This window comes from Dromiciops gliroides, chromosome 6 (assembly GCF_019393635.1).
Source record: "Dromiciops gliroides isolate mDroGli1 chromosome 6, mDroGli1.pri, whole genome shotgun sequence".
Taxonomy (NCBI): domain Eukaryota; kingdom Metazoa; phylum Chordata; class Mammalia; order Microbiotheria; family Microbiotheriidae; genus Dromiciops; species Dromiciops gliroides.
The window spans coordinates 23,532,169-23,547,136 of NC_057866.1; the positions used below are offsets into that span (position 1 = coordinate 23,532,169).

The window sequence follows — 14,968 nt, forward strand, 5'->3', positions numbered from 1 at the left end:
TGTTCTTTCTGCTTTCTCTCAGGAACATGGGGACCACTGGGCCCTAACTAGAGATCCCTACGAGGGACAGCACATTGCTCGAATGCAATTTGCAGAAGTTTCTAAGTCAAGTAGTGTTGGCACTCCAGGGAGGAGAGAGAAGCGATCCCTGGAGCACTGAGGAGGTCAGAGACACGAGCACGAATACTAAAACAAGATTCCACCTAGGAAGAATGGAAAGTTCATGGGAACAAAATTAACCTGAAACATTAATATTCGTCGGGAGTAGAGCAGGCAGGAGAGCTGAGGAGGGGACAATGAAATAGATGGGAGGTTTGTAACTTGATATAGTATCCCGAAAGGTCAACACAACCGGAGGGCCTCAGAAACTGGGAGCGGGGAGGAGACAACTTTGGTTTGGGGTGGGGGCTGAGGAGGGTCCCTACCTAGGAGAAAGGACCGACTTTTCTGTCCCTCCCGACCAGGCATTTCAAGAGGGTGAAGAGGCAGCTCTGGTTTTCGAGGAGTTTCCTAGGGAAGAACTTCATCTGCCCGGCTCCATTCGCTGACATCTGAGCCGGGGGACAATCCCATCAGGAAATGGGTAAATGGGAAGGGGGAGGTGATGGAATGAGTTCGGCCCAGACCGACCCTACACAGACTGAAGGCGTGACCCGGGGGAAGGACTAGGAGCCGGGATTGGCGCTCTGGGACCCCCGACGCCCCTCGTTTGCTAAAGGCCGAGAGAATTATTCATTAGCAAGTCCTAAGTATTCAGCAATCTCAATAAAGTCTGGGTGTGGGGCCCCGAGGGGGCCGGGGTCACGTCTAGGTGACTTGGGTTAACTGTGCCGCTGCACTCCGGGGACGCAGATCCGGGCCCGGGGGACCGGAAAGTCACAGCCCCCCGGGCCCTGAAGGAGTCTGGAGGAGCCGGGAGTCATTCTGCGGAGGGGGACCGTCCACGGGGAGCGCACGGGGTTCGAGAGGCCCCCGAGGGGACCCCTGCCCGGGCCTTGGGCGCGGGGTCTGGGGTGTGCGGAAAGAGGCGCGGGGCCGCCGCCGAGGGCTGGGGGCGGGGGGCGCGGGGCCCGGCGGGTGGAGTCGGGGAGCTGGGGGCGGGGGCCGAGGGCGGGAAGGGGCCGGGCCGGGCGCGGGGGGCGGGCCGAGGCGGCGGCGGCGGCTGCAGGGGCTGCGGCAGCGGCGGCGGCGGCGGGGGGCGGGGCGGCCGGGCCCGGGACACCCCCCTCCCGGTCCCCTGGCGGGGCTGCTTGGCTCCGCCGCGGCTTCGGCTCCGGAGGCGCAGGAGGGAGCAGCGGCCGGAGGGAGCCCGGGCTATTCGCTCTCTCTCCCCTCGCTCGCGGGACGCGCCCGCCGCCGCGCAGAGCCGCCGGCAGTGCCGCGGAGCCCAGGCGAAGCCCAGCGGGGCAGTGCCGCGGCGGCCGGGGGCCCGTTCCTCACCGGACACCCTGTCCCAAGTTCCCCGCCCCGCCCGCACCGCCAGCGGCGGCCGGGGCACCATGAGGCGGTCGGGGGGCTCACTGCTGTTGCTGCTGCTGCTGCTCGGCGCCCTACTCTGCGCACACGGTAAGCGGGCGCCCCCGCCCCGATCCGGGGAAAGTTTGTCCCTCAGTCCCCGACCTCTTCGGGGACCGAGGGAGAGCGAGACGGGCGGGGACTGGGGCCTGATCCCCGAGATCCCATGCCCTGGGAGCCAGATCTCCAGATCCCCTCACACACACACACACACACACACACACACACGTTTAGATCTGGATTCCCCACCATACTAAGACCTGGATCCCCCTCCACTGGGAACCAGATTCCTCCCCAACGTGCGCGCACACACACACACAGGGAGCTGGATCCCCGGGAATCTCCCCCACCCCACTGGAACCCCAAGGACTCCCTGGACCAGCCCCCACATACTTCTTGGAGGACACCCAAGTAGGATTTCCGCAGAGAGAGCTCAGGACTGGGACCGAGTGTCCCCAAACTTCCCCTGACTCTTAGTGGGGCAGGGTTGCGGGTGAACCCCTCCGGCTCGCTTTGCCTAGGTCTGCTCTCTGAAAGAGCCAGGGGTCTGCCTCCCTCTCCAGTTGTTAGAAGATCTCAGTGTCTGTGGTCCCGGGGAATGTGTGTAAAGGAAAGGGGAGGGAGGGCGGGGATGTTCCCGAACCAGCTACACTATCGGAGTTCCCTCCCAGGATTTAGGGAAAGCTGGTGGGCTGGGAAGGGGAGTTCGGTGGGATCCAAAGGAGATTCCGAATACTTTAAGTTAGGAGATTGGGGGCGGGGGGGGGGGGAGGCGAGGAACAAGCCATCCCAGCCTTCAAACCTCCCCCTCCAGGAGGGTCCCAGAGCGCTGCTTCTTGGCGGCTGCATCTCCCTCTTGGTTGGCGTTGTTTGGGGTTCCCTCTGCTGGATGCTCCCAATGGGCTTCCTGCCCTAGATCGCTAGGGGGAATAGGGAAGGGGGGTGAGGGGAGGCGGAATCATGCAGCCAGATCCGGAGAAAGTCTCCATCTCAGCCCTTCTTCCCCGTCCTCTCAGCCCCGAGAACCCCTGGCCCATGCGGGAAGGCAGACATGGTGGGAGGGGATCTGTTGCTTCATCTGCTCCACATTAATAACTTGTTCGGGGGCCTGCGAGCGAAGTGCCTGCCTGGTGTAAGTGAGGCTAAGGTAGGGTGGACTTTCAGCTTGGGCCGGGCGGCATGGGAGGAGTGGATGCATCCCGGAGCTCAGCAGCTGCCCGGACAACTTTGAGCTCCTTCTCTGAACTCCAACCCGACCCCCCTCCCCCATCCCCAGTGAATTTGGGCATCCAGGAAAGGTCCGGGCTCCGGAGCCCACTGGCCCCCCTGAACCACAGGATAGGGACTCATGTGTCACAAGTCCCCGGGGCTGCCCAACGTGGCTCCCCCAGCAGGTAGTGGGAGAGCCCTGAGTGCTCTGCTTCCCTCCACTAAGCCCTAGCCAAGCTGGGGGAGCCCTGTCTGTGCTCCTGTTTAGATGATGAAGCTTTGTTTTTGTTTGGTTCTCCCTAGCTCCCTCTCGGCCTCCCCGGGCTCTGTGCCTCTCTCAGCCGGAGGAGGAGTGGGAGCCTGGCCGATTCCTGGTTCTCCCTGTGTGTTGTGCTCTCCCCCTCCCGGGCTCTCTGCTGGCAGGTTATTTGTAGCCTCTCTGGCGTGTTGGGACAGCAGCCCTACCCGGGGAGGAATGTAGCTGCTCATCCCACCAGCCGGGCCCCTTAAAGGGACAGCTGTGCTGGGCTCCGAGGGGAGGAGAGATGACTTTCCTGCCTGTTCCCCGAGGAAGTGCCCAAGAGATCGAGGGAAATCAATGGCCCCAGAAGAGTGGGAGGGGGCTGAAGTCCCCCAGAAGCCAGACAGGAGATTGTCCCCCTCTGTGGCGGGGAGATAGGAGCCAGGATGGCCCTGGCATTTGGGGCCCAGATTTAAAGCTGGAGGGGACTTCAGAGGCCTCATTTTACAGAAGAGAGAGCTGCGAACACTCACACTTAGTGCCTTATTCACTTACTGTGTGTGAGGCCCCTTGCTAAGAGCTAGGAGTTGGGTTATGGCTTGGGTAACAACTTCCATCAGAGAGCATTGGGACTTTGGTCACAAAAGAAGCAAGTAACAGATTTAAGGGTTTGCCTTGAACTGATCGGCATCTGACTCCCTCTCTTTGCTCAGTATCCCTCCAACTGCAGCCCCCACTCCCACAGGCAACTCTCCACAAAGGAGCCTGGAAGAATGCTGGTTCATGTTTGGTGCACCCAAGGATGGGTGAATGATAGTGACCAGAGTTTTCTGCTAGACTGTTGTGGATTTAAAAAAAAAAATTTTTTTAGAAGGGCAATTGGGAAATAGCAAATAAAAGAGAAACATTTATTCATCCAGAGCATTTCAGAGGGTAGAATGATGATGTTCATGTAGTGCTTTATCTAGATTCCTGTAAAACAAATGCTCTTGGTCACAGCTCTAGAGCCGGAAGGGACCTCATTGGGGCATGGGGAAACTGAGGCAGATCTGGAGAGGTTAGCTGCTTTGACTGAGTATTAACCCCAGTTTTATAAAGGAAGAAGCTGAGTCTGAGAAGTTAAGTGACTTACCTATGATCACAGAGATTTTAAGTGATTTGAACCCAGATCTTACTGCCAGGTCCAACAACGGTTCCTCCATCCTTTCCCCACCCCCCATCACTATTCTGTGACACAAACGCTTCTGCTGGGGACCATAGCCTAGGAAGAGAGGGGTGGTACCTGGAGGCCAAGAGGAGAGCCCAGAGTTTGCTGGGGAGGCTGAGCTAGAATAGCACTGGGAGGGAGTGCCCCTAGCCAAGAGAGAGCTCCTAGCTTGGGATGGTGTTGGCCTGCCACTTTAGAGGTAGCTTGCAATGAGAATCCTGCTGGTTTGGGGGCTGCTGAAAGTCCCATAGGCCTTCTCAAGGAAATGTGAGATTGGCATGAACTTCCATTCCAATTTCTCAAACTGAATTTTGAGGGGAGGTGGTGCTGATTGTTTGTATTGTGCTTGCAAGGTTCCTGGGGTACAGATGGGACAAGAGCTAGGCCTGCCTGGTTTAGAGGCCACTATTTAACTCGATTCACCAAGCATTTGGTAAGCACCTACTCCGTGCACGGTATGTGATAGAGAGCGTTATGCTGAGGGCTTGCTGGGCAGCACATGGGGTGAAGCATCAATTTCTGGACTTGGGAATCATGAAGACCTAGGTTCCAATCCCTCTTCAACCTGTAATGCCTGTGTGACCCTGAGCAAATCAACTAACTTCTCTCAACCTCAGTTTCCTTAGCAGAGAAATGGGGATAATAAAATCCATGCCAAAGGATTCTTGTTATCGTTCAGTCATGTCTGACTCAACTCTTTGTGACCCCATGGACCATAGCACATCAATATTGTCAGTGGAATTTTCCTTTTTTGTGGCGGGGCAGGACAATGAGGGTTCAGTGACTTGCCCAGGGTCACACAGCTAGTAAGTGTCAAGTGTCTGAGGCTGGATTTGAACTCAGGTCCTCCTGACTCCAGGGCCGGTGCTCTATCCACTGTGCCACCTAGCTGCCCCCTCACGTTAATTGTTATTGCAATTGTTTGGCAATGGAACATTGGGGTGTTCAAAGGGAGCATGTCTTTCTTGGAGACAGGTCAATAAGTGTAAGAAAGGGCTTGGACAGGTGTGGCTGGCTGCCCTCTTAGAAACTGACATTGTCCCTGTACCTGTCTAACTTGGTGTGGAGCCACACACTGGTAGGGACGTTTGAGTGATTGGGTCATCTGCTGCCATGGGTGGCTGGCTGGGTACTAAATTTGTCTTTCCTCTTCTGTGTCCTGCTGGATATCAGGTGACAAGCTTGGCCTTAGAGCATGGGAACAGGGGTGATAGGTGCACCAGGGCCGGATGTGAGGGACCTGCTGTGCCAAACTTCCGGACCTTCTGAAACGAACAGCCCCAGAGCTAGCAAAGTGACCAGGAGGCGAGGGCGGCTGAGGAAGATAGGGTGTGGTTTGAGACCACGGGCTATGATGAGTCTCTGCCACCCCAAGCCTCAGGATCTGTGGACCTTATGTTGGAGTCCGTGTGTAATTTTCTCCCTCCACAAATGGCGTCTGTGTCTACTATGAGCCAAAGAGAAAAACAAAGTGGCCTCTGCCTTCAAGGGGTTCCCATTCTGTGGGGGAAAAGAACATGTGCACAGATACATTAATCTATAAAAAGCTAAGAAGTAAAAGCAAAAGAATCTCGGTAGGCCAGCAGGAGCTGGGAAAGAGAGACCCCTAAAGATTGGGGTAGGGGTCAGGAAAGACCTCATGTGGGAGGGGGCACTTGAGCTACACCTCCAAGGCAGCTGGGGATCATTGAGGCAGAGGTGAGGAGGAAGAGGGGAACATTCCAGGCATGGGGGACGATCTAGTTTCAAGAAGGGGACAGTGCTAATAGGTGGGGGCACCTGAAGAGCCTCACGGAGGACCTAGAGAACTAAGATTTTACCAGGCAAATGGAAAGTGAGTGGGAGGGAAGAACACAGAGAGCCTTGCTGGGACTTCCTCTCTGAATGAAGTCGGGGAAAATTCTATTGGAATTTCAGGAACAGATTGGAGTCAGTTAGCTTACCAATGTGAAATTAGGGCCTCCAGCTTCCAGATGTCTCATTTTCTCGTCATATTGAAGCAGCTAGGTGGCCTGAGTTCAGATTTAGTCTCAGATGCTTACTAGTCAAGTGAGTTGGGCAGGTCAGTTACTTATCTCAGCCTTAGTTTCCTCATTTGTAAAATGAAGGGCTCCAATTCAGTGGCATATATCATCACTGCCAGTTCTAAATTTATGATTGAATGATCCAATGGATATACTTCTGGAGAAGGAAATGGCAAACCACTCCAGAATCTTTGCCAAGAAAGCCCCAACCAAGGGCACGAAGGGTTGGACATGACTGAGAAACAACAGTGCATATCCTGACTGTGGTTGTGTGTGTGTGTGTGTGTGTGTGTGTGTGTGTGTGTGTGTATTTCCCAATCTCGGGACAATTTCATGGACCCTTTTGTCCAGCTAGCTAAGAAATAGTACTGGATTTGGAGTTGGGGGGTGGGGACTATCCTGTTTTCATCACTTACCACAAGTAGCCTTGGCCAAGTCACTTCCCCTGGGGGTCCCAGTCCCCCCCCCTTCATCTGTAGAGGGAGTAGATTGGACTAGATGACTTCTAAGGGCTCTAAATCCCTGACCCTATTTTCAGGCTGCCATCTTCCTGCAGTTGGGGGCTAAGTGTGTGTCACCTTGGCTCGAGTGGGCTTGAGCTGCCATCTGGTTTCAGGGTAGCAGACCTGCTCCTTCGAGCCCCAGGAGGGGATGAGGTGTTCCAGGAATGAGGCCTTGCTGGCTGGCTGAGGCGGGGACGGTGGAGCCCTATAAATAGCCCTTGTGAAGGCCTGTGGTGTCCCATTCCAATTTTTGTTCAGACAGGGTCAGATTCTGCCTCCTGGCACGGCCCTGGAGCCTTTCTCTCAGCAGTGGATCCTCCTTGTCACTTTCTTCCCTTTCAAAGTAAAAGAAGTTGCTGCTCTCAGACCTCCTTAAAACCAAGTAATGGGGGCAGCTAGATGGCGCAGTGGATAGAGCACCGGCCCTGGATTCAGGAATACCTGAGTTCGAATCCAGCCTCAGACATTTAACACTAGCTGTGTGACCCTGGGCAAGTCACTTAACCCCAATTGCCTCACAAAAAAAACCAAAACAAAACACCAAGTAATGACTGACGTTTGTATAGTTGTTTACTATTTGCAACAAGTCATTCCCCAACTGATAAATGGTCAAAGGACATGAAGAGTTTTCAGACAAAGAAATCAAAGCCGTCTATAATCATATGAAAAAATGCTCTATATCACTATGGATCAGAGAAATGCAAATTAAAACAACTCTGAGGTGTCACCTCACACCCATCAGAGTGGCAGATATAACATTTACTGTTTGCAAAGCACTCACAACAAGCCTGTGGTGAAGTAGGTACCAGTATTTCCATGTAACAGGTGGACAGACCAAGGCTCAGAGAGGTCAGTGACTTGAGCTGGGTCTCACAGCTAGGAAGCATCCAGAAAGAATTCTAACTCGAGTTTTCTTGATGCCAAGACAGGAACCTTTATCCACTCCCTTCCTTTATAAAAAAATAATAAATCTGAATCTATATCATTAGCTTCAGAACCAAGATCTTCAAAGGCAGGAACTGTGTGCTTTTGTATTTGTATCTCCGGGGCTTAGCACCGTGCTTGGCACTTGGCAAGCATTTAATAACTGCTTTCCCATTCATTCATTCATTCACTTCACTTACTCCATTGATGCACTGATTCATTCATTCATTCATTCAGAGGACCGCAGAAATGGCTTATCTTTGCCGCCTTCATTTCACAGATGAGGAAACTCTGAGGTGCTTTGGCTCCAAACCCGGCCTCCATCCCATTAGCTCCTTCCTGTGTGTTGCTGTCTCTTAGAAATTAGGCTCCCTGAAGTTGCATGGAAGTTTGGGGGAGCCACTGTCTCCATAGTTATGCATTTGTTGTCTTCCCTGACTTCCTTCCAGGGTCAGCTCAAATCCCATCTCCTGTAAGAGTCCTTTCCCGGTGGCCCCCACTGCTAGTGCCTTCCCTCCGACTTGGCCTCAAATTGACCGGCTATATCTTGTGTGTACATAGCTTTTCCCATGTTGACTCCCCCATTAGGCTGAGAGCTTCCTGACCCCAGAAACTGTCTTTACCTTTCTTGATACATGTGTGCTCAGGGCTTAGCACAGCACCTGGTGTGCTGGAAACCGAATAAATGCTTGGCGACTTGTTTCATTGGAATGGAAGCTCTTTGAATGGGGCTGTGTCATTTTGGGCTTTGATAGATGAAGGAACTGAAGTCGAGGGTGGTTGTATCTGCATTATCTCATTTGATCCCTGCCCTGCCGTGACCCTGTGAGATAGTACTGTTAATAGAAAGATTCTTCATTTGGGCTTTTCACCCTATTTAAGGAGGCAAAACTCAAGACAAAGAGAATTAAAATGAGAACATAACTTTCAACAGTACTGTTAACATATTCCCCATTTTACAGATGAAGAAACTGAGGCTCAGTAGCTGTGTCTGTACATCATGGTGTCATGCCTGGCTGAAGGAGAAGCTTTATAGGTGTTTGTTAGTTAACTACTTACAGAAACCACTTTATTTAGGGGACCAAACACTGAACTCGGAGTTGGAAAGTTGGAAGACTAGGCTTTAAATCCCACAAGCTGGGGGATCCTGGTAAACCACTTAATTTCCCTGAGCTTCAGTTTCTTCATCTGTGCAATGGGGAATATGATAACAGTGCTACCTCAAATGTGAGGTTCAAATGAGAAAATACATGCAGACACAACCTCTCTGAGCCTCAGTTTCTTCATCCCTAAAACAGAGGATAATAACACCCCACTTCTATGCTGTTGTGAGGACCAAGTGAGATATTATTAGATGCAGGATGCTTTGCAAACCTTCAAACGCTCTGTGAATTTGAGCTGTCATTTTAATTCTGCAATCATCTGGGAGAGCAGGTCTTGACTTTGAGAGGGGCTGTGCTTCAAGGATTCCTAAGCAGTCTGGGATGGAGGGAGCGCCTGGCTTTCCCCACCTGCCTACCCACTCAAGAGCTCTGGGCTGCCCTGGCCACTTGTATCCCTCAGAGGTTTCAACCCTTGGCAGCCTTCTTCCCCCAGTGATCAAGAGCTGATGCCGTCCCTCTGACACTTTCTGCTTTGGGCCCTTTGAGTCAGTCCCATAAACCTAACTTGGAAAATGATGGGGTAGGACTCTGGCTTGTGAGGGTCTCTTCCCTCCCCGATTTGCGGTTATATGACCTCAAAGAAAGCCCCCAGCTCCTTGCATTTCAGCCCCGTCATCTCTTTGTTTCCTCCCCTTCACTTGGGGGCCAGTGATGGGGACTTGCTTTGGCCTTGGCCATAACCAAGGGCCGCCACAGGGGCTGCCGGCCGGCCTGCCGCAGCCTCTCCTCTGCCGCCGGTTTCCTGGTTTCCTGGCGCTGCCCGGCTTGGACTCCATTTTCTTGGTCTTCTGTGTTTTTGATTTAGAGAAAGTAAACATCCTTGGTTGCCCCGGGTACCTTTGAAACCCAATGGGAAGAACACGATTCTTTCTTTTACTCTTAGAAGCCCCCATCCTCGCAGCAGGCATCTGTCAAAATAACTGCGAGGGCTATAGAAGTCGCACCCCACCCCACACACGTGCACAGGGTTGGGGGGGCACATCTGTACCCCACCCCAGGTCCGCATGCTTAAGGGAACCTCTGAGGCTCCAGGGTAGGCAGCCTCAGGTGGGAACCGGGAAGGCCTCCTCGCTGGGACTTGTTGCAAGCCCCAACTTGGCTAGCGGGGACTTCCTCCTCTCCCCCCAACCCCCCCCCCACCTCTGTGCGGAGCTGGGGATCAGAGCCCGGATCAAAGCCGGAAACAAAAGACCCGAGGAGAAAAACCTCCCATCTGGCCCCAGAGGCAGCCACACAAAGGTGCTGCATAATTTATCACCGGGAGTTTGCTGGGACCTCGGAGCTCCTGGCTCCCACCGAGGCTTTGGGGGAGAACCTCCCCCCTTCTCCTTTGGCGAAGGGCAGGGAGGTTCCAGCCCCTGCTGCTGGGAAAGACACCTGATTGGAACACAGGGGGGAGGGGGAGGGGATAGAAAGCCAGTTAGCCCAAGATGTCAAAAGCTCGGGGTTTGCCCCAAACTCAGAAGCCCCCGGGTCTGCCAGCCCCTGGGGAGCTTACCGTCCTAAGTGGATGGAGCCCAAATGACAGCTAGCTGTAGAGTTGGCTACTGGTGTGTGGAAACCAAGCGGGGTGTCAAGGTGCCATGGGCGAGAGGTGAGAGGGGAATCCCCTTGTTCTGCCCAGGGTTTTTGTTTGTTTGTTTTTGGTTTTTTTGTTGTTGTTGTTGTAGTCCTTGTTCTTTCTGGTGCTTGGGAAGGGAGGGGGTTTCAACTACCAGGCTCAGAGGGAAGGTAGAAAGTGGTTGGGTATAAAAGTCACGCTGATTTCTCTGAGAGACAGTACAATGTAGGGAAGAGAGCCCCAGACCTGAAATCAGGAAGATCTGAGTAGGAATCCCAACTCAAGAGGCTAATCGCTAGGAACCCAAGTCACTTACTTCTCTCCCAGAGCAAATCACTCATTCTCTCTGAGCCTTAGTTTTCTCATCAATAAAATGGGTTTAATAATGGCACCTTCCTCCCCAGGTTATTCAGTTCTGTACAACAGACTATTGAGCATCCATTGTGTTCTAGGCTTTGGGCTACAAAGACCCCAAAAATGAAACAACAAAAAGCCCAAATGCCCATGTGACCTTAGATGATTTGATTAACCTCTCTAAACTCAGTTTCCTCCTTTGTCAGATGAGGGTGGGTTGACCAGATGGCCTCTAAGGTCCTGTTTAGCTCTAAACCCCCATGTTCTGTAAGGGAAATGATATATAAACAGATCATAAGATCGTGAGGGTTAGAAGGGAGCTCAGAGGTCATCCAGGCCAATCATCTTCTTTTCCAGGAAACTGAGGCTCATAGACATGCAGTGACCTGCCCAAGGTCACAAAATATACAAAATATCCCCCAGAGTAAATACAAAGCCCTTGGGCAGCTGGGGAGGTCAGCAAAGGCCCCTGAAGGAGGTGGTTCCTGCACAATACTTTGTTTTGTTTTGTTTTGTTTTAAATAATATTTTCCCAAATTCCACGCTAAAACAAAATTTTTTTAAACTTTTAAAAAAGTTTTGAGTTCCAAATTCTATCTTTCCTTCCCTCCCCTCCTCACTCCCTGAAATAGTAAGCAATTTGATAGTTTACACATGTGTAATCATGTAAAACATTTTCATATTAATAATTTTATATAAGAAAACTCAAGTAAAAAGGAAGGAAGGTAAAGAAAGAAAGAAAGAAGGGGCAGCTAGGTGGAGCAATGGATAGAGAACCAGCCCTGGATTCAGGAGGACCTGAGTTCAAATCCAGCCTCAGACAGTTGACTCTTACTAGCTGTGTGACCCTGGGTAAGTCATTTAACCCTCATTGCCCTGCAATAAAATAAAATAAAAAGATAAGAAATAAAGAAAGGAAAATAGCATGCTTCAGTTTGTATTCAGACAAAATCAATTTTTTCTCTGGAAGCAGATAGCATGTTTCATCATGAGCCCTTTGCAGTTGTCTTAGATCATTTTATTGCTGAGAATATCATTCACAGTTCTTCATCATACAATATTGTTGTTACTGTGAACAATGTTTCCTGGTTCTGCTCACTTCACTTTGCAGCAGTTCATGGAAGTTTTCAAGACTTATAGCATAATAATATTACATTGCAATCATATACTGAAGCTTGTTTAACCATTCCCCAGTTGATGGGCATACTCAATTTCCAATTCTTAGCCACCACAAAGAGAGCTTTGCACTATACTTTGAAGGAAAGTTGGGAGATGAGAGAGGCAAGGCTGACAGTGGTCTTCCAAGTACCCAAAGGCAGCTCTTGCATTCTCCTCGAGTCTTTGTTCATCCAGGCTCCACATTCCTAGTTGTTTGTTTTTTTTAGCCAGTTTGCATGTGATATAGTCTCCAGATCATTCACCCTTCTCTTCTGGATGCTAGACAGCTTGTTAACATCTTTCCTAAGAGGTGGTACCCACAGCTATTGCCTCATTTTGAGCTTTCAGTCCACTGTGAGATTTTTTTCCCCTGTAACCTGCTACCTAGCCACACCTCTGGTATGAACTCTTTTCACAGATAAGCTTGGGGGCAAGGAAAAGAGAATAAATTTCTACATTAAGAATTTGTTTGGCTCTTCCCTCTTCCGGTGACAGACTTGACAGAAATTAAAAATGGTTCAGCATCTGACATATCGCCGTAGGTTGTCCTACAACACAGCTTCCAACAAAACTCGGCTGTCACGAACTCCAGGTAACAGAATTGTTTACCTTTATACTAAGAAAGTTGGAAAAGCACCAAAATCAGTCTGTGGTGTGTGCCCAGGAAGACTTCGAGGTGTTCGTGCAGTGAGACCTAAAGTTCTTATGAGGCTATCAAAGACCAAAAAGCATGTCAGCAGAGCTTATGGTGGCTCCATGTGTCCTAAATGTGTCTGTGACAAGATCAAGCGTGCTTTCCTGATTGAGGAGCAGAAAATTGTTGTGAAGGTGTTGAAGGCACAGGCACAGAGTCAAAAAAGTAAATAAAAAGGATATGTTTTTTTGAATAATAAAGAAAATTAAAATGTGGGGGGAAAAGGAATCTGTTTGGAGGAAGCCTTGAATCTGGTCTAGGCTGTGATAAATAAGGAATGAAGATGGAGGATGCTCCAAAATCTCCCAGCAAATTGCTGTGTTTTCATGAGGGCTTTTTGTAAAATGAGGAGAATGTGTCTTAGTCTCTCCCTTCCTTTCCAGAAACGTGGTGATGATCATCACTGAGTCATAGAATTAGATCTGAAGGGATCTTAGAGTTCATTTAGTCTAAACACCTCATTTTACAGGTGATGATGAAAAATCTGAGGCCCAGAGAGAAGTGACTTGCCCAAAGTCACCCAAGCAGTAAATGACAGAATCAGAATTTGAACTCAGGGCCTCTTGACTCAGAGCCCCTTGCCGATTCCCATAGCACTACTCTAACTTTCATTCCTTTCCTCCCAGAAAGAAGAGAATTGTGTAGGCCACATCTGGAGGCCAAGCCAGCTAAGTTTGGAGAGCTTCATCATCAGACTGACTGTAAGATGGTGAATTTTCAGCCAGTGACTCACAAAAATTATATGCCAATTCAACAGAGATTAAAAAGCACCCACTATGTGCCAGGTGCTAGTAATACAGACAACAATGAAACTTCCCATGTAGTCAGGAAGCTTACATTCTATTAGTTATTCATGTCATAGTGGGGTAAAGGAAATGCCCACCTCAAAAATATCAAGGATCATGGAAGTATTTGAGGTCCCATGGTTGACCTAAGTGTACCTTGGGACCATTAAACAAGGTGGTGGGGTACAGTGGAAAGAACAGGGTTTTTGTTTTGGTTTGGTTTAGTTTTTTGCAGGGCAATGAGGGTTAAGTGACTTGCCCAGGGTCACACAGCTAGTACGTGACAAATGTCTGAGGCCAGATTTGAACTCAGGTCCTCCTGAATCCAGGACTAGTGCTTTATCCACTGCACTACCTAGCTGGGTTTTTAGAAGCAGAGGCTCTGGGCTCGAAAACCATCTCTGCCACCCCTGCCTAACTGCCTAGCCTCAGTTTCCCCTTCTACCAAATGAGGATGCATTGACCAGATGGCCTCTAAGGTCCTGTTTAGCTCTAAGCCAATAATCTTTCCATAGCAATAGGGACCTCTGACCAAAGCACTCCCAAGTTCATCTCAAGTCCCTTTGGGAAAAGCTCTTTGGGACCTTTCTTAGAAAGATTTCTCCTTTGACTGCCATTGGTCCTAAAGCTATGCTGTAGCATTTGGATTTGCGAGTCGGGGAATAACAGGAGCTTGGGGTAGGTCTGGGTCGCTTTATTGTTAGTATATGATGAAGAACGGCGAATGACTTAACTCTTCTCAGCACTGCAGCGATCCAAGACAATCCCAAAGGGCTCATGATGAAGCATACTCTCTGCTTCATTGTTTAGCTTTACCTTTGCTTCCTTGACGGATGTCAGAGCTGGGAGGGAGGGACCACAGGAAAAGCGGCTTATCCAAGGTCACACGTGCAGTAAATTTCAGAGTTGGGATTCTAACCCAGGTCCCATGACTCCAAATCCTGCCCATTGAAGACTGAGGGGGAAAATACCCCTCCCTACTGAAGCTGTCCATCCCACTTCCCAGTAGCTCTGCTAGGACATTTTCCCTTACATTGAACTGAAACCTGCTTCTTATAAACTTCCCCCATTCTTCCTGGTTCTGCCCTCCAGGGCCAAGTGCAACAAGTGCTCTCTGTTCCACATGGTAGCCTTGAAATACTTGAAGACAATTATCAGGGACTGATTAAATCTTCTCAACTCCAGGTCTTTCAGCTGAATCTTCAATGATTTCTGGGCCTTGACCAACCTACTCACCCTCCTTTTCGTTCTCTAGCTCACCAATAGCCTTCCTAAAACATGATCCCAATACTCCAGATGTGGCTGGCCCAGGCAGAGCATCACCTCTCATCTGCATTAGCTTTTTGACTGCCATATTGCTCAATTGACTAATATTGGGTGTTTAATCTATTAAGAACCCCAGATCTTTTTCTTTCTTTAATAATCAGTTTGTCAAAGGGCAGCTGGGTGGCACAGAGGATAAAGAACTGGCCCTGTATTCAGGAAGACTTGAGTTAAAAATCCAACCTCAGACACTTGACACTTACTAGCTGTATGACCTTGGGAAAGTCACTTAACCCTCATTGACCCGCAAAAAACAATCAGTCAACAAGTGGATTTCTATATGCCAGCTGCTGATCTAGGCACTGGG

General features: G+C 50.4%; 2 protein-coding genes across 2 annotated transcripts in view; both read left to right on the plus strand.

Annotated features, from left to right (window-relative positions):
• The first annotated feature begins 1,217 nt into the window (after positions 1 to 1,217).
• LRP4 (LDL receptor related protein 4) overlaps positions 1,218 to 14,968 on the plus strand; it is a 68,005-nt gene continuing 54,254 nt past the window's right edge. The window contains exon 1 of the mRNA XM_043970889.1: positions 1,218 to 1,566. Coding sequence (XP_043826824.1) covers positions 1,500 to 1,566 — 67 coding nt within the window. The 5' untranslated portion in view covers positions 1,218 to 1,499. The remainder of the gene's footprint in view (positions 1,567 to 14,968) is intronic.
• On the plus strand, positions 12,315 to 12,768 carry LOC122731066 (60S ribosomal protein L34-like). The gene has a single exon (XM_043970888.1). The coding sequence runs from the start codon at positions 12,373 to 12,375 to the stop codon at positions 12,724 to 12,726; it is 354 nt and encodes a 117-aa protein (XP_043826823.1). The 5' UTR covers positions 12,315 to 12,372; the 3' UTR covers positions 12,727 to 12,768.

What these genes read in the sequence shown, in the direction of transcription:
- LOC122731066 (XM_043970888.1), top strand. Translation starts at nt 12,373, where the DNA reads ATGGTTCAGCATCTGACATATCGCCGTAGGTTGTCCTACAACACAGCT.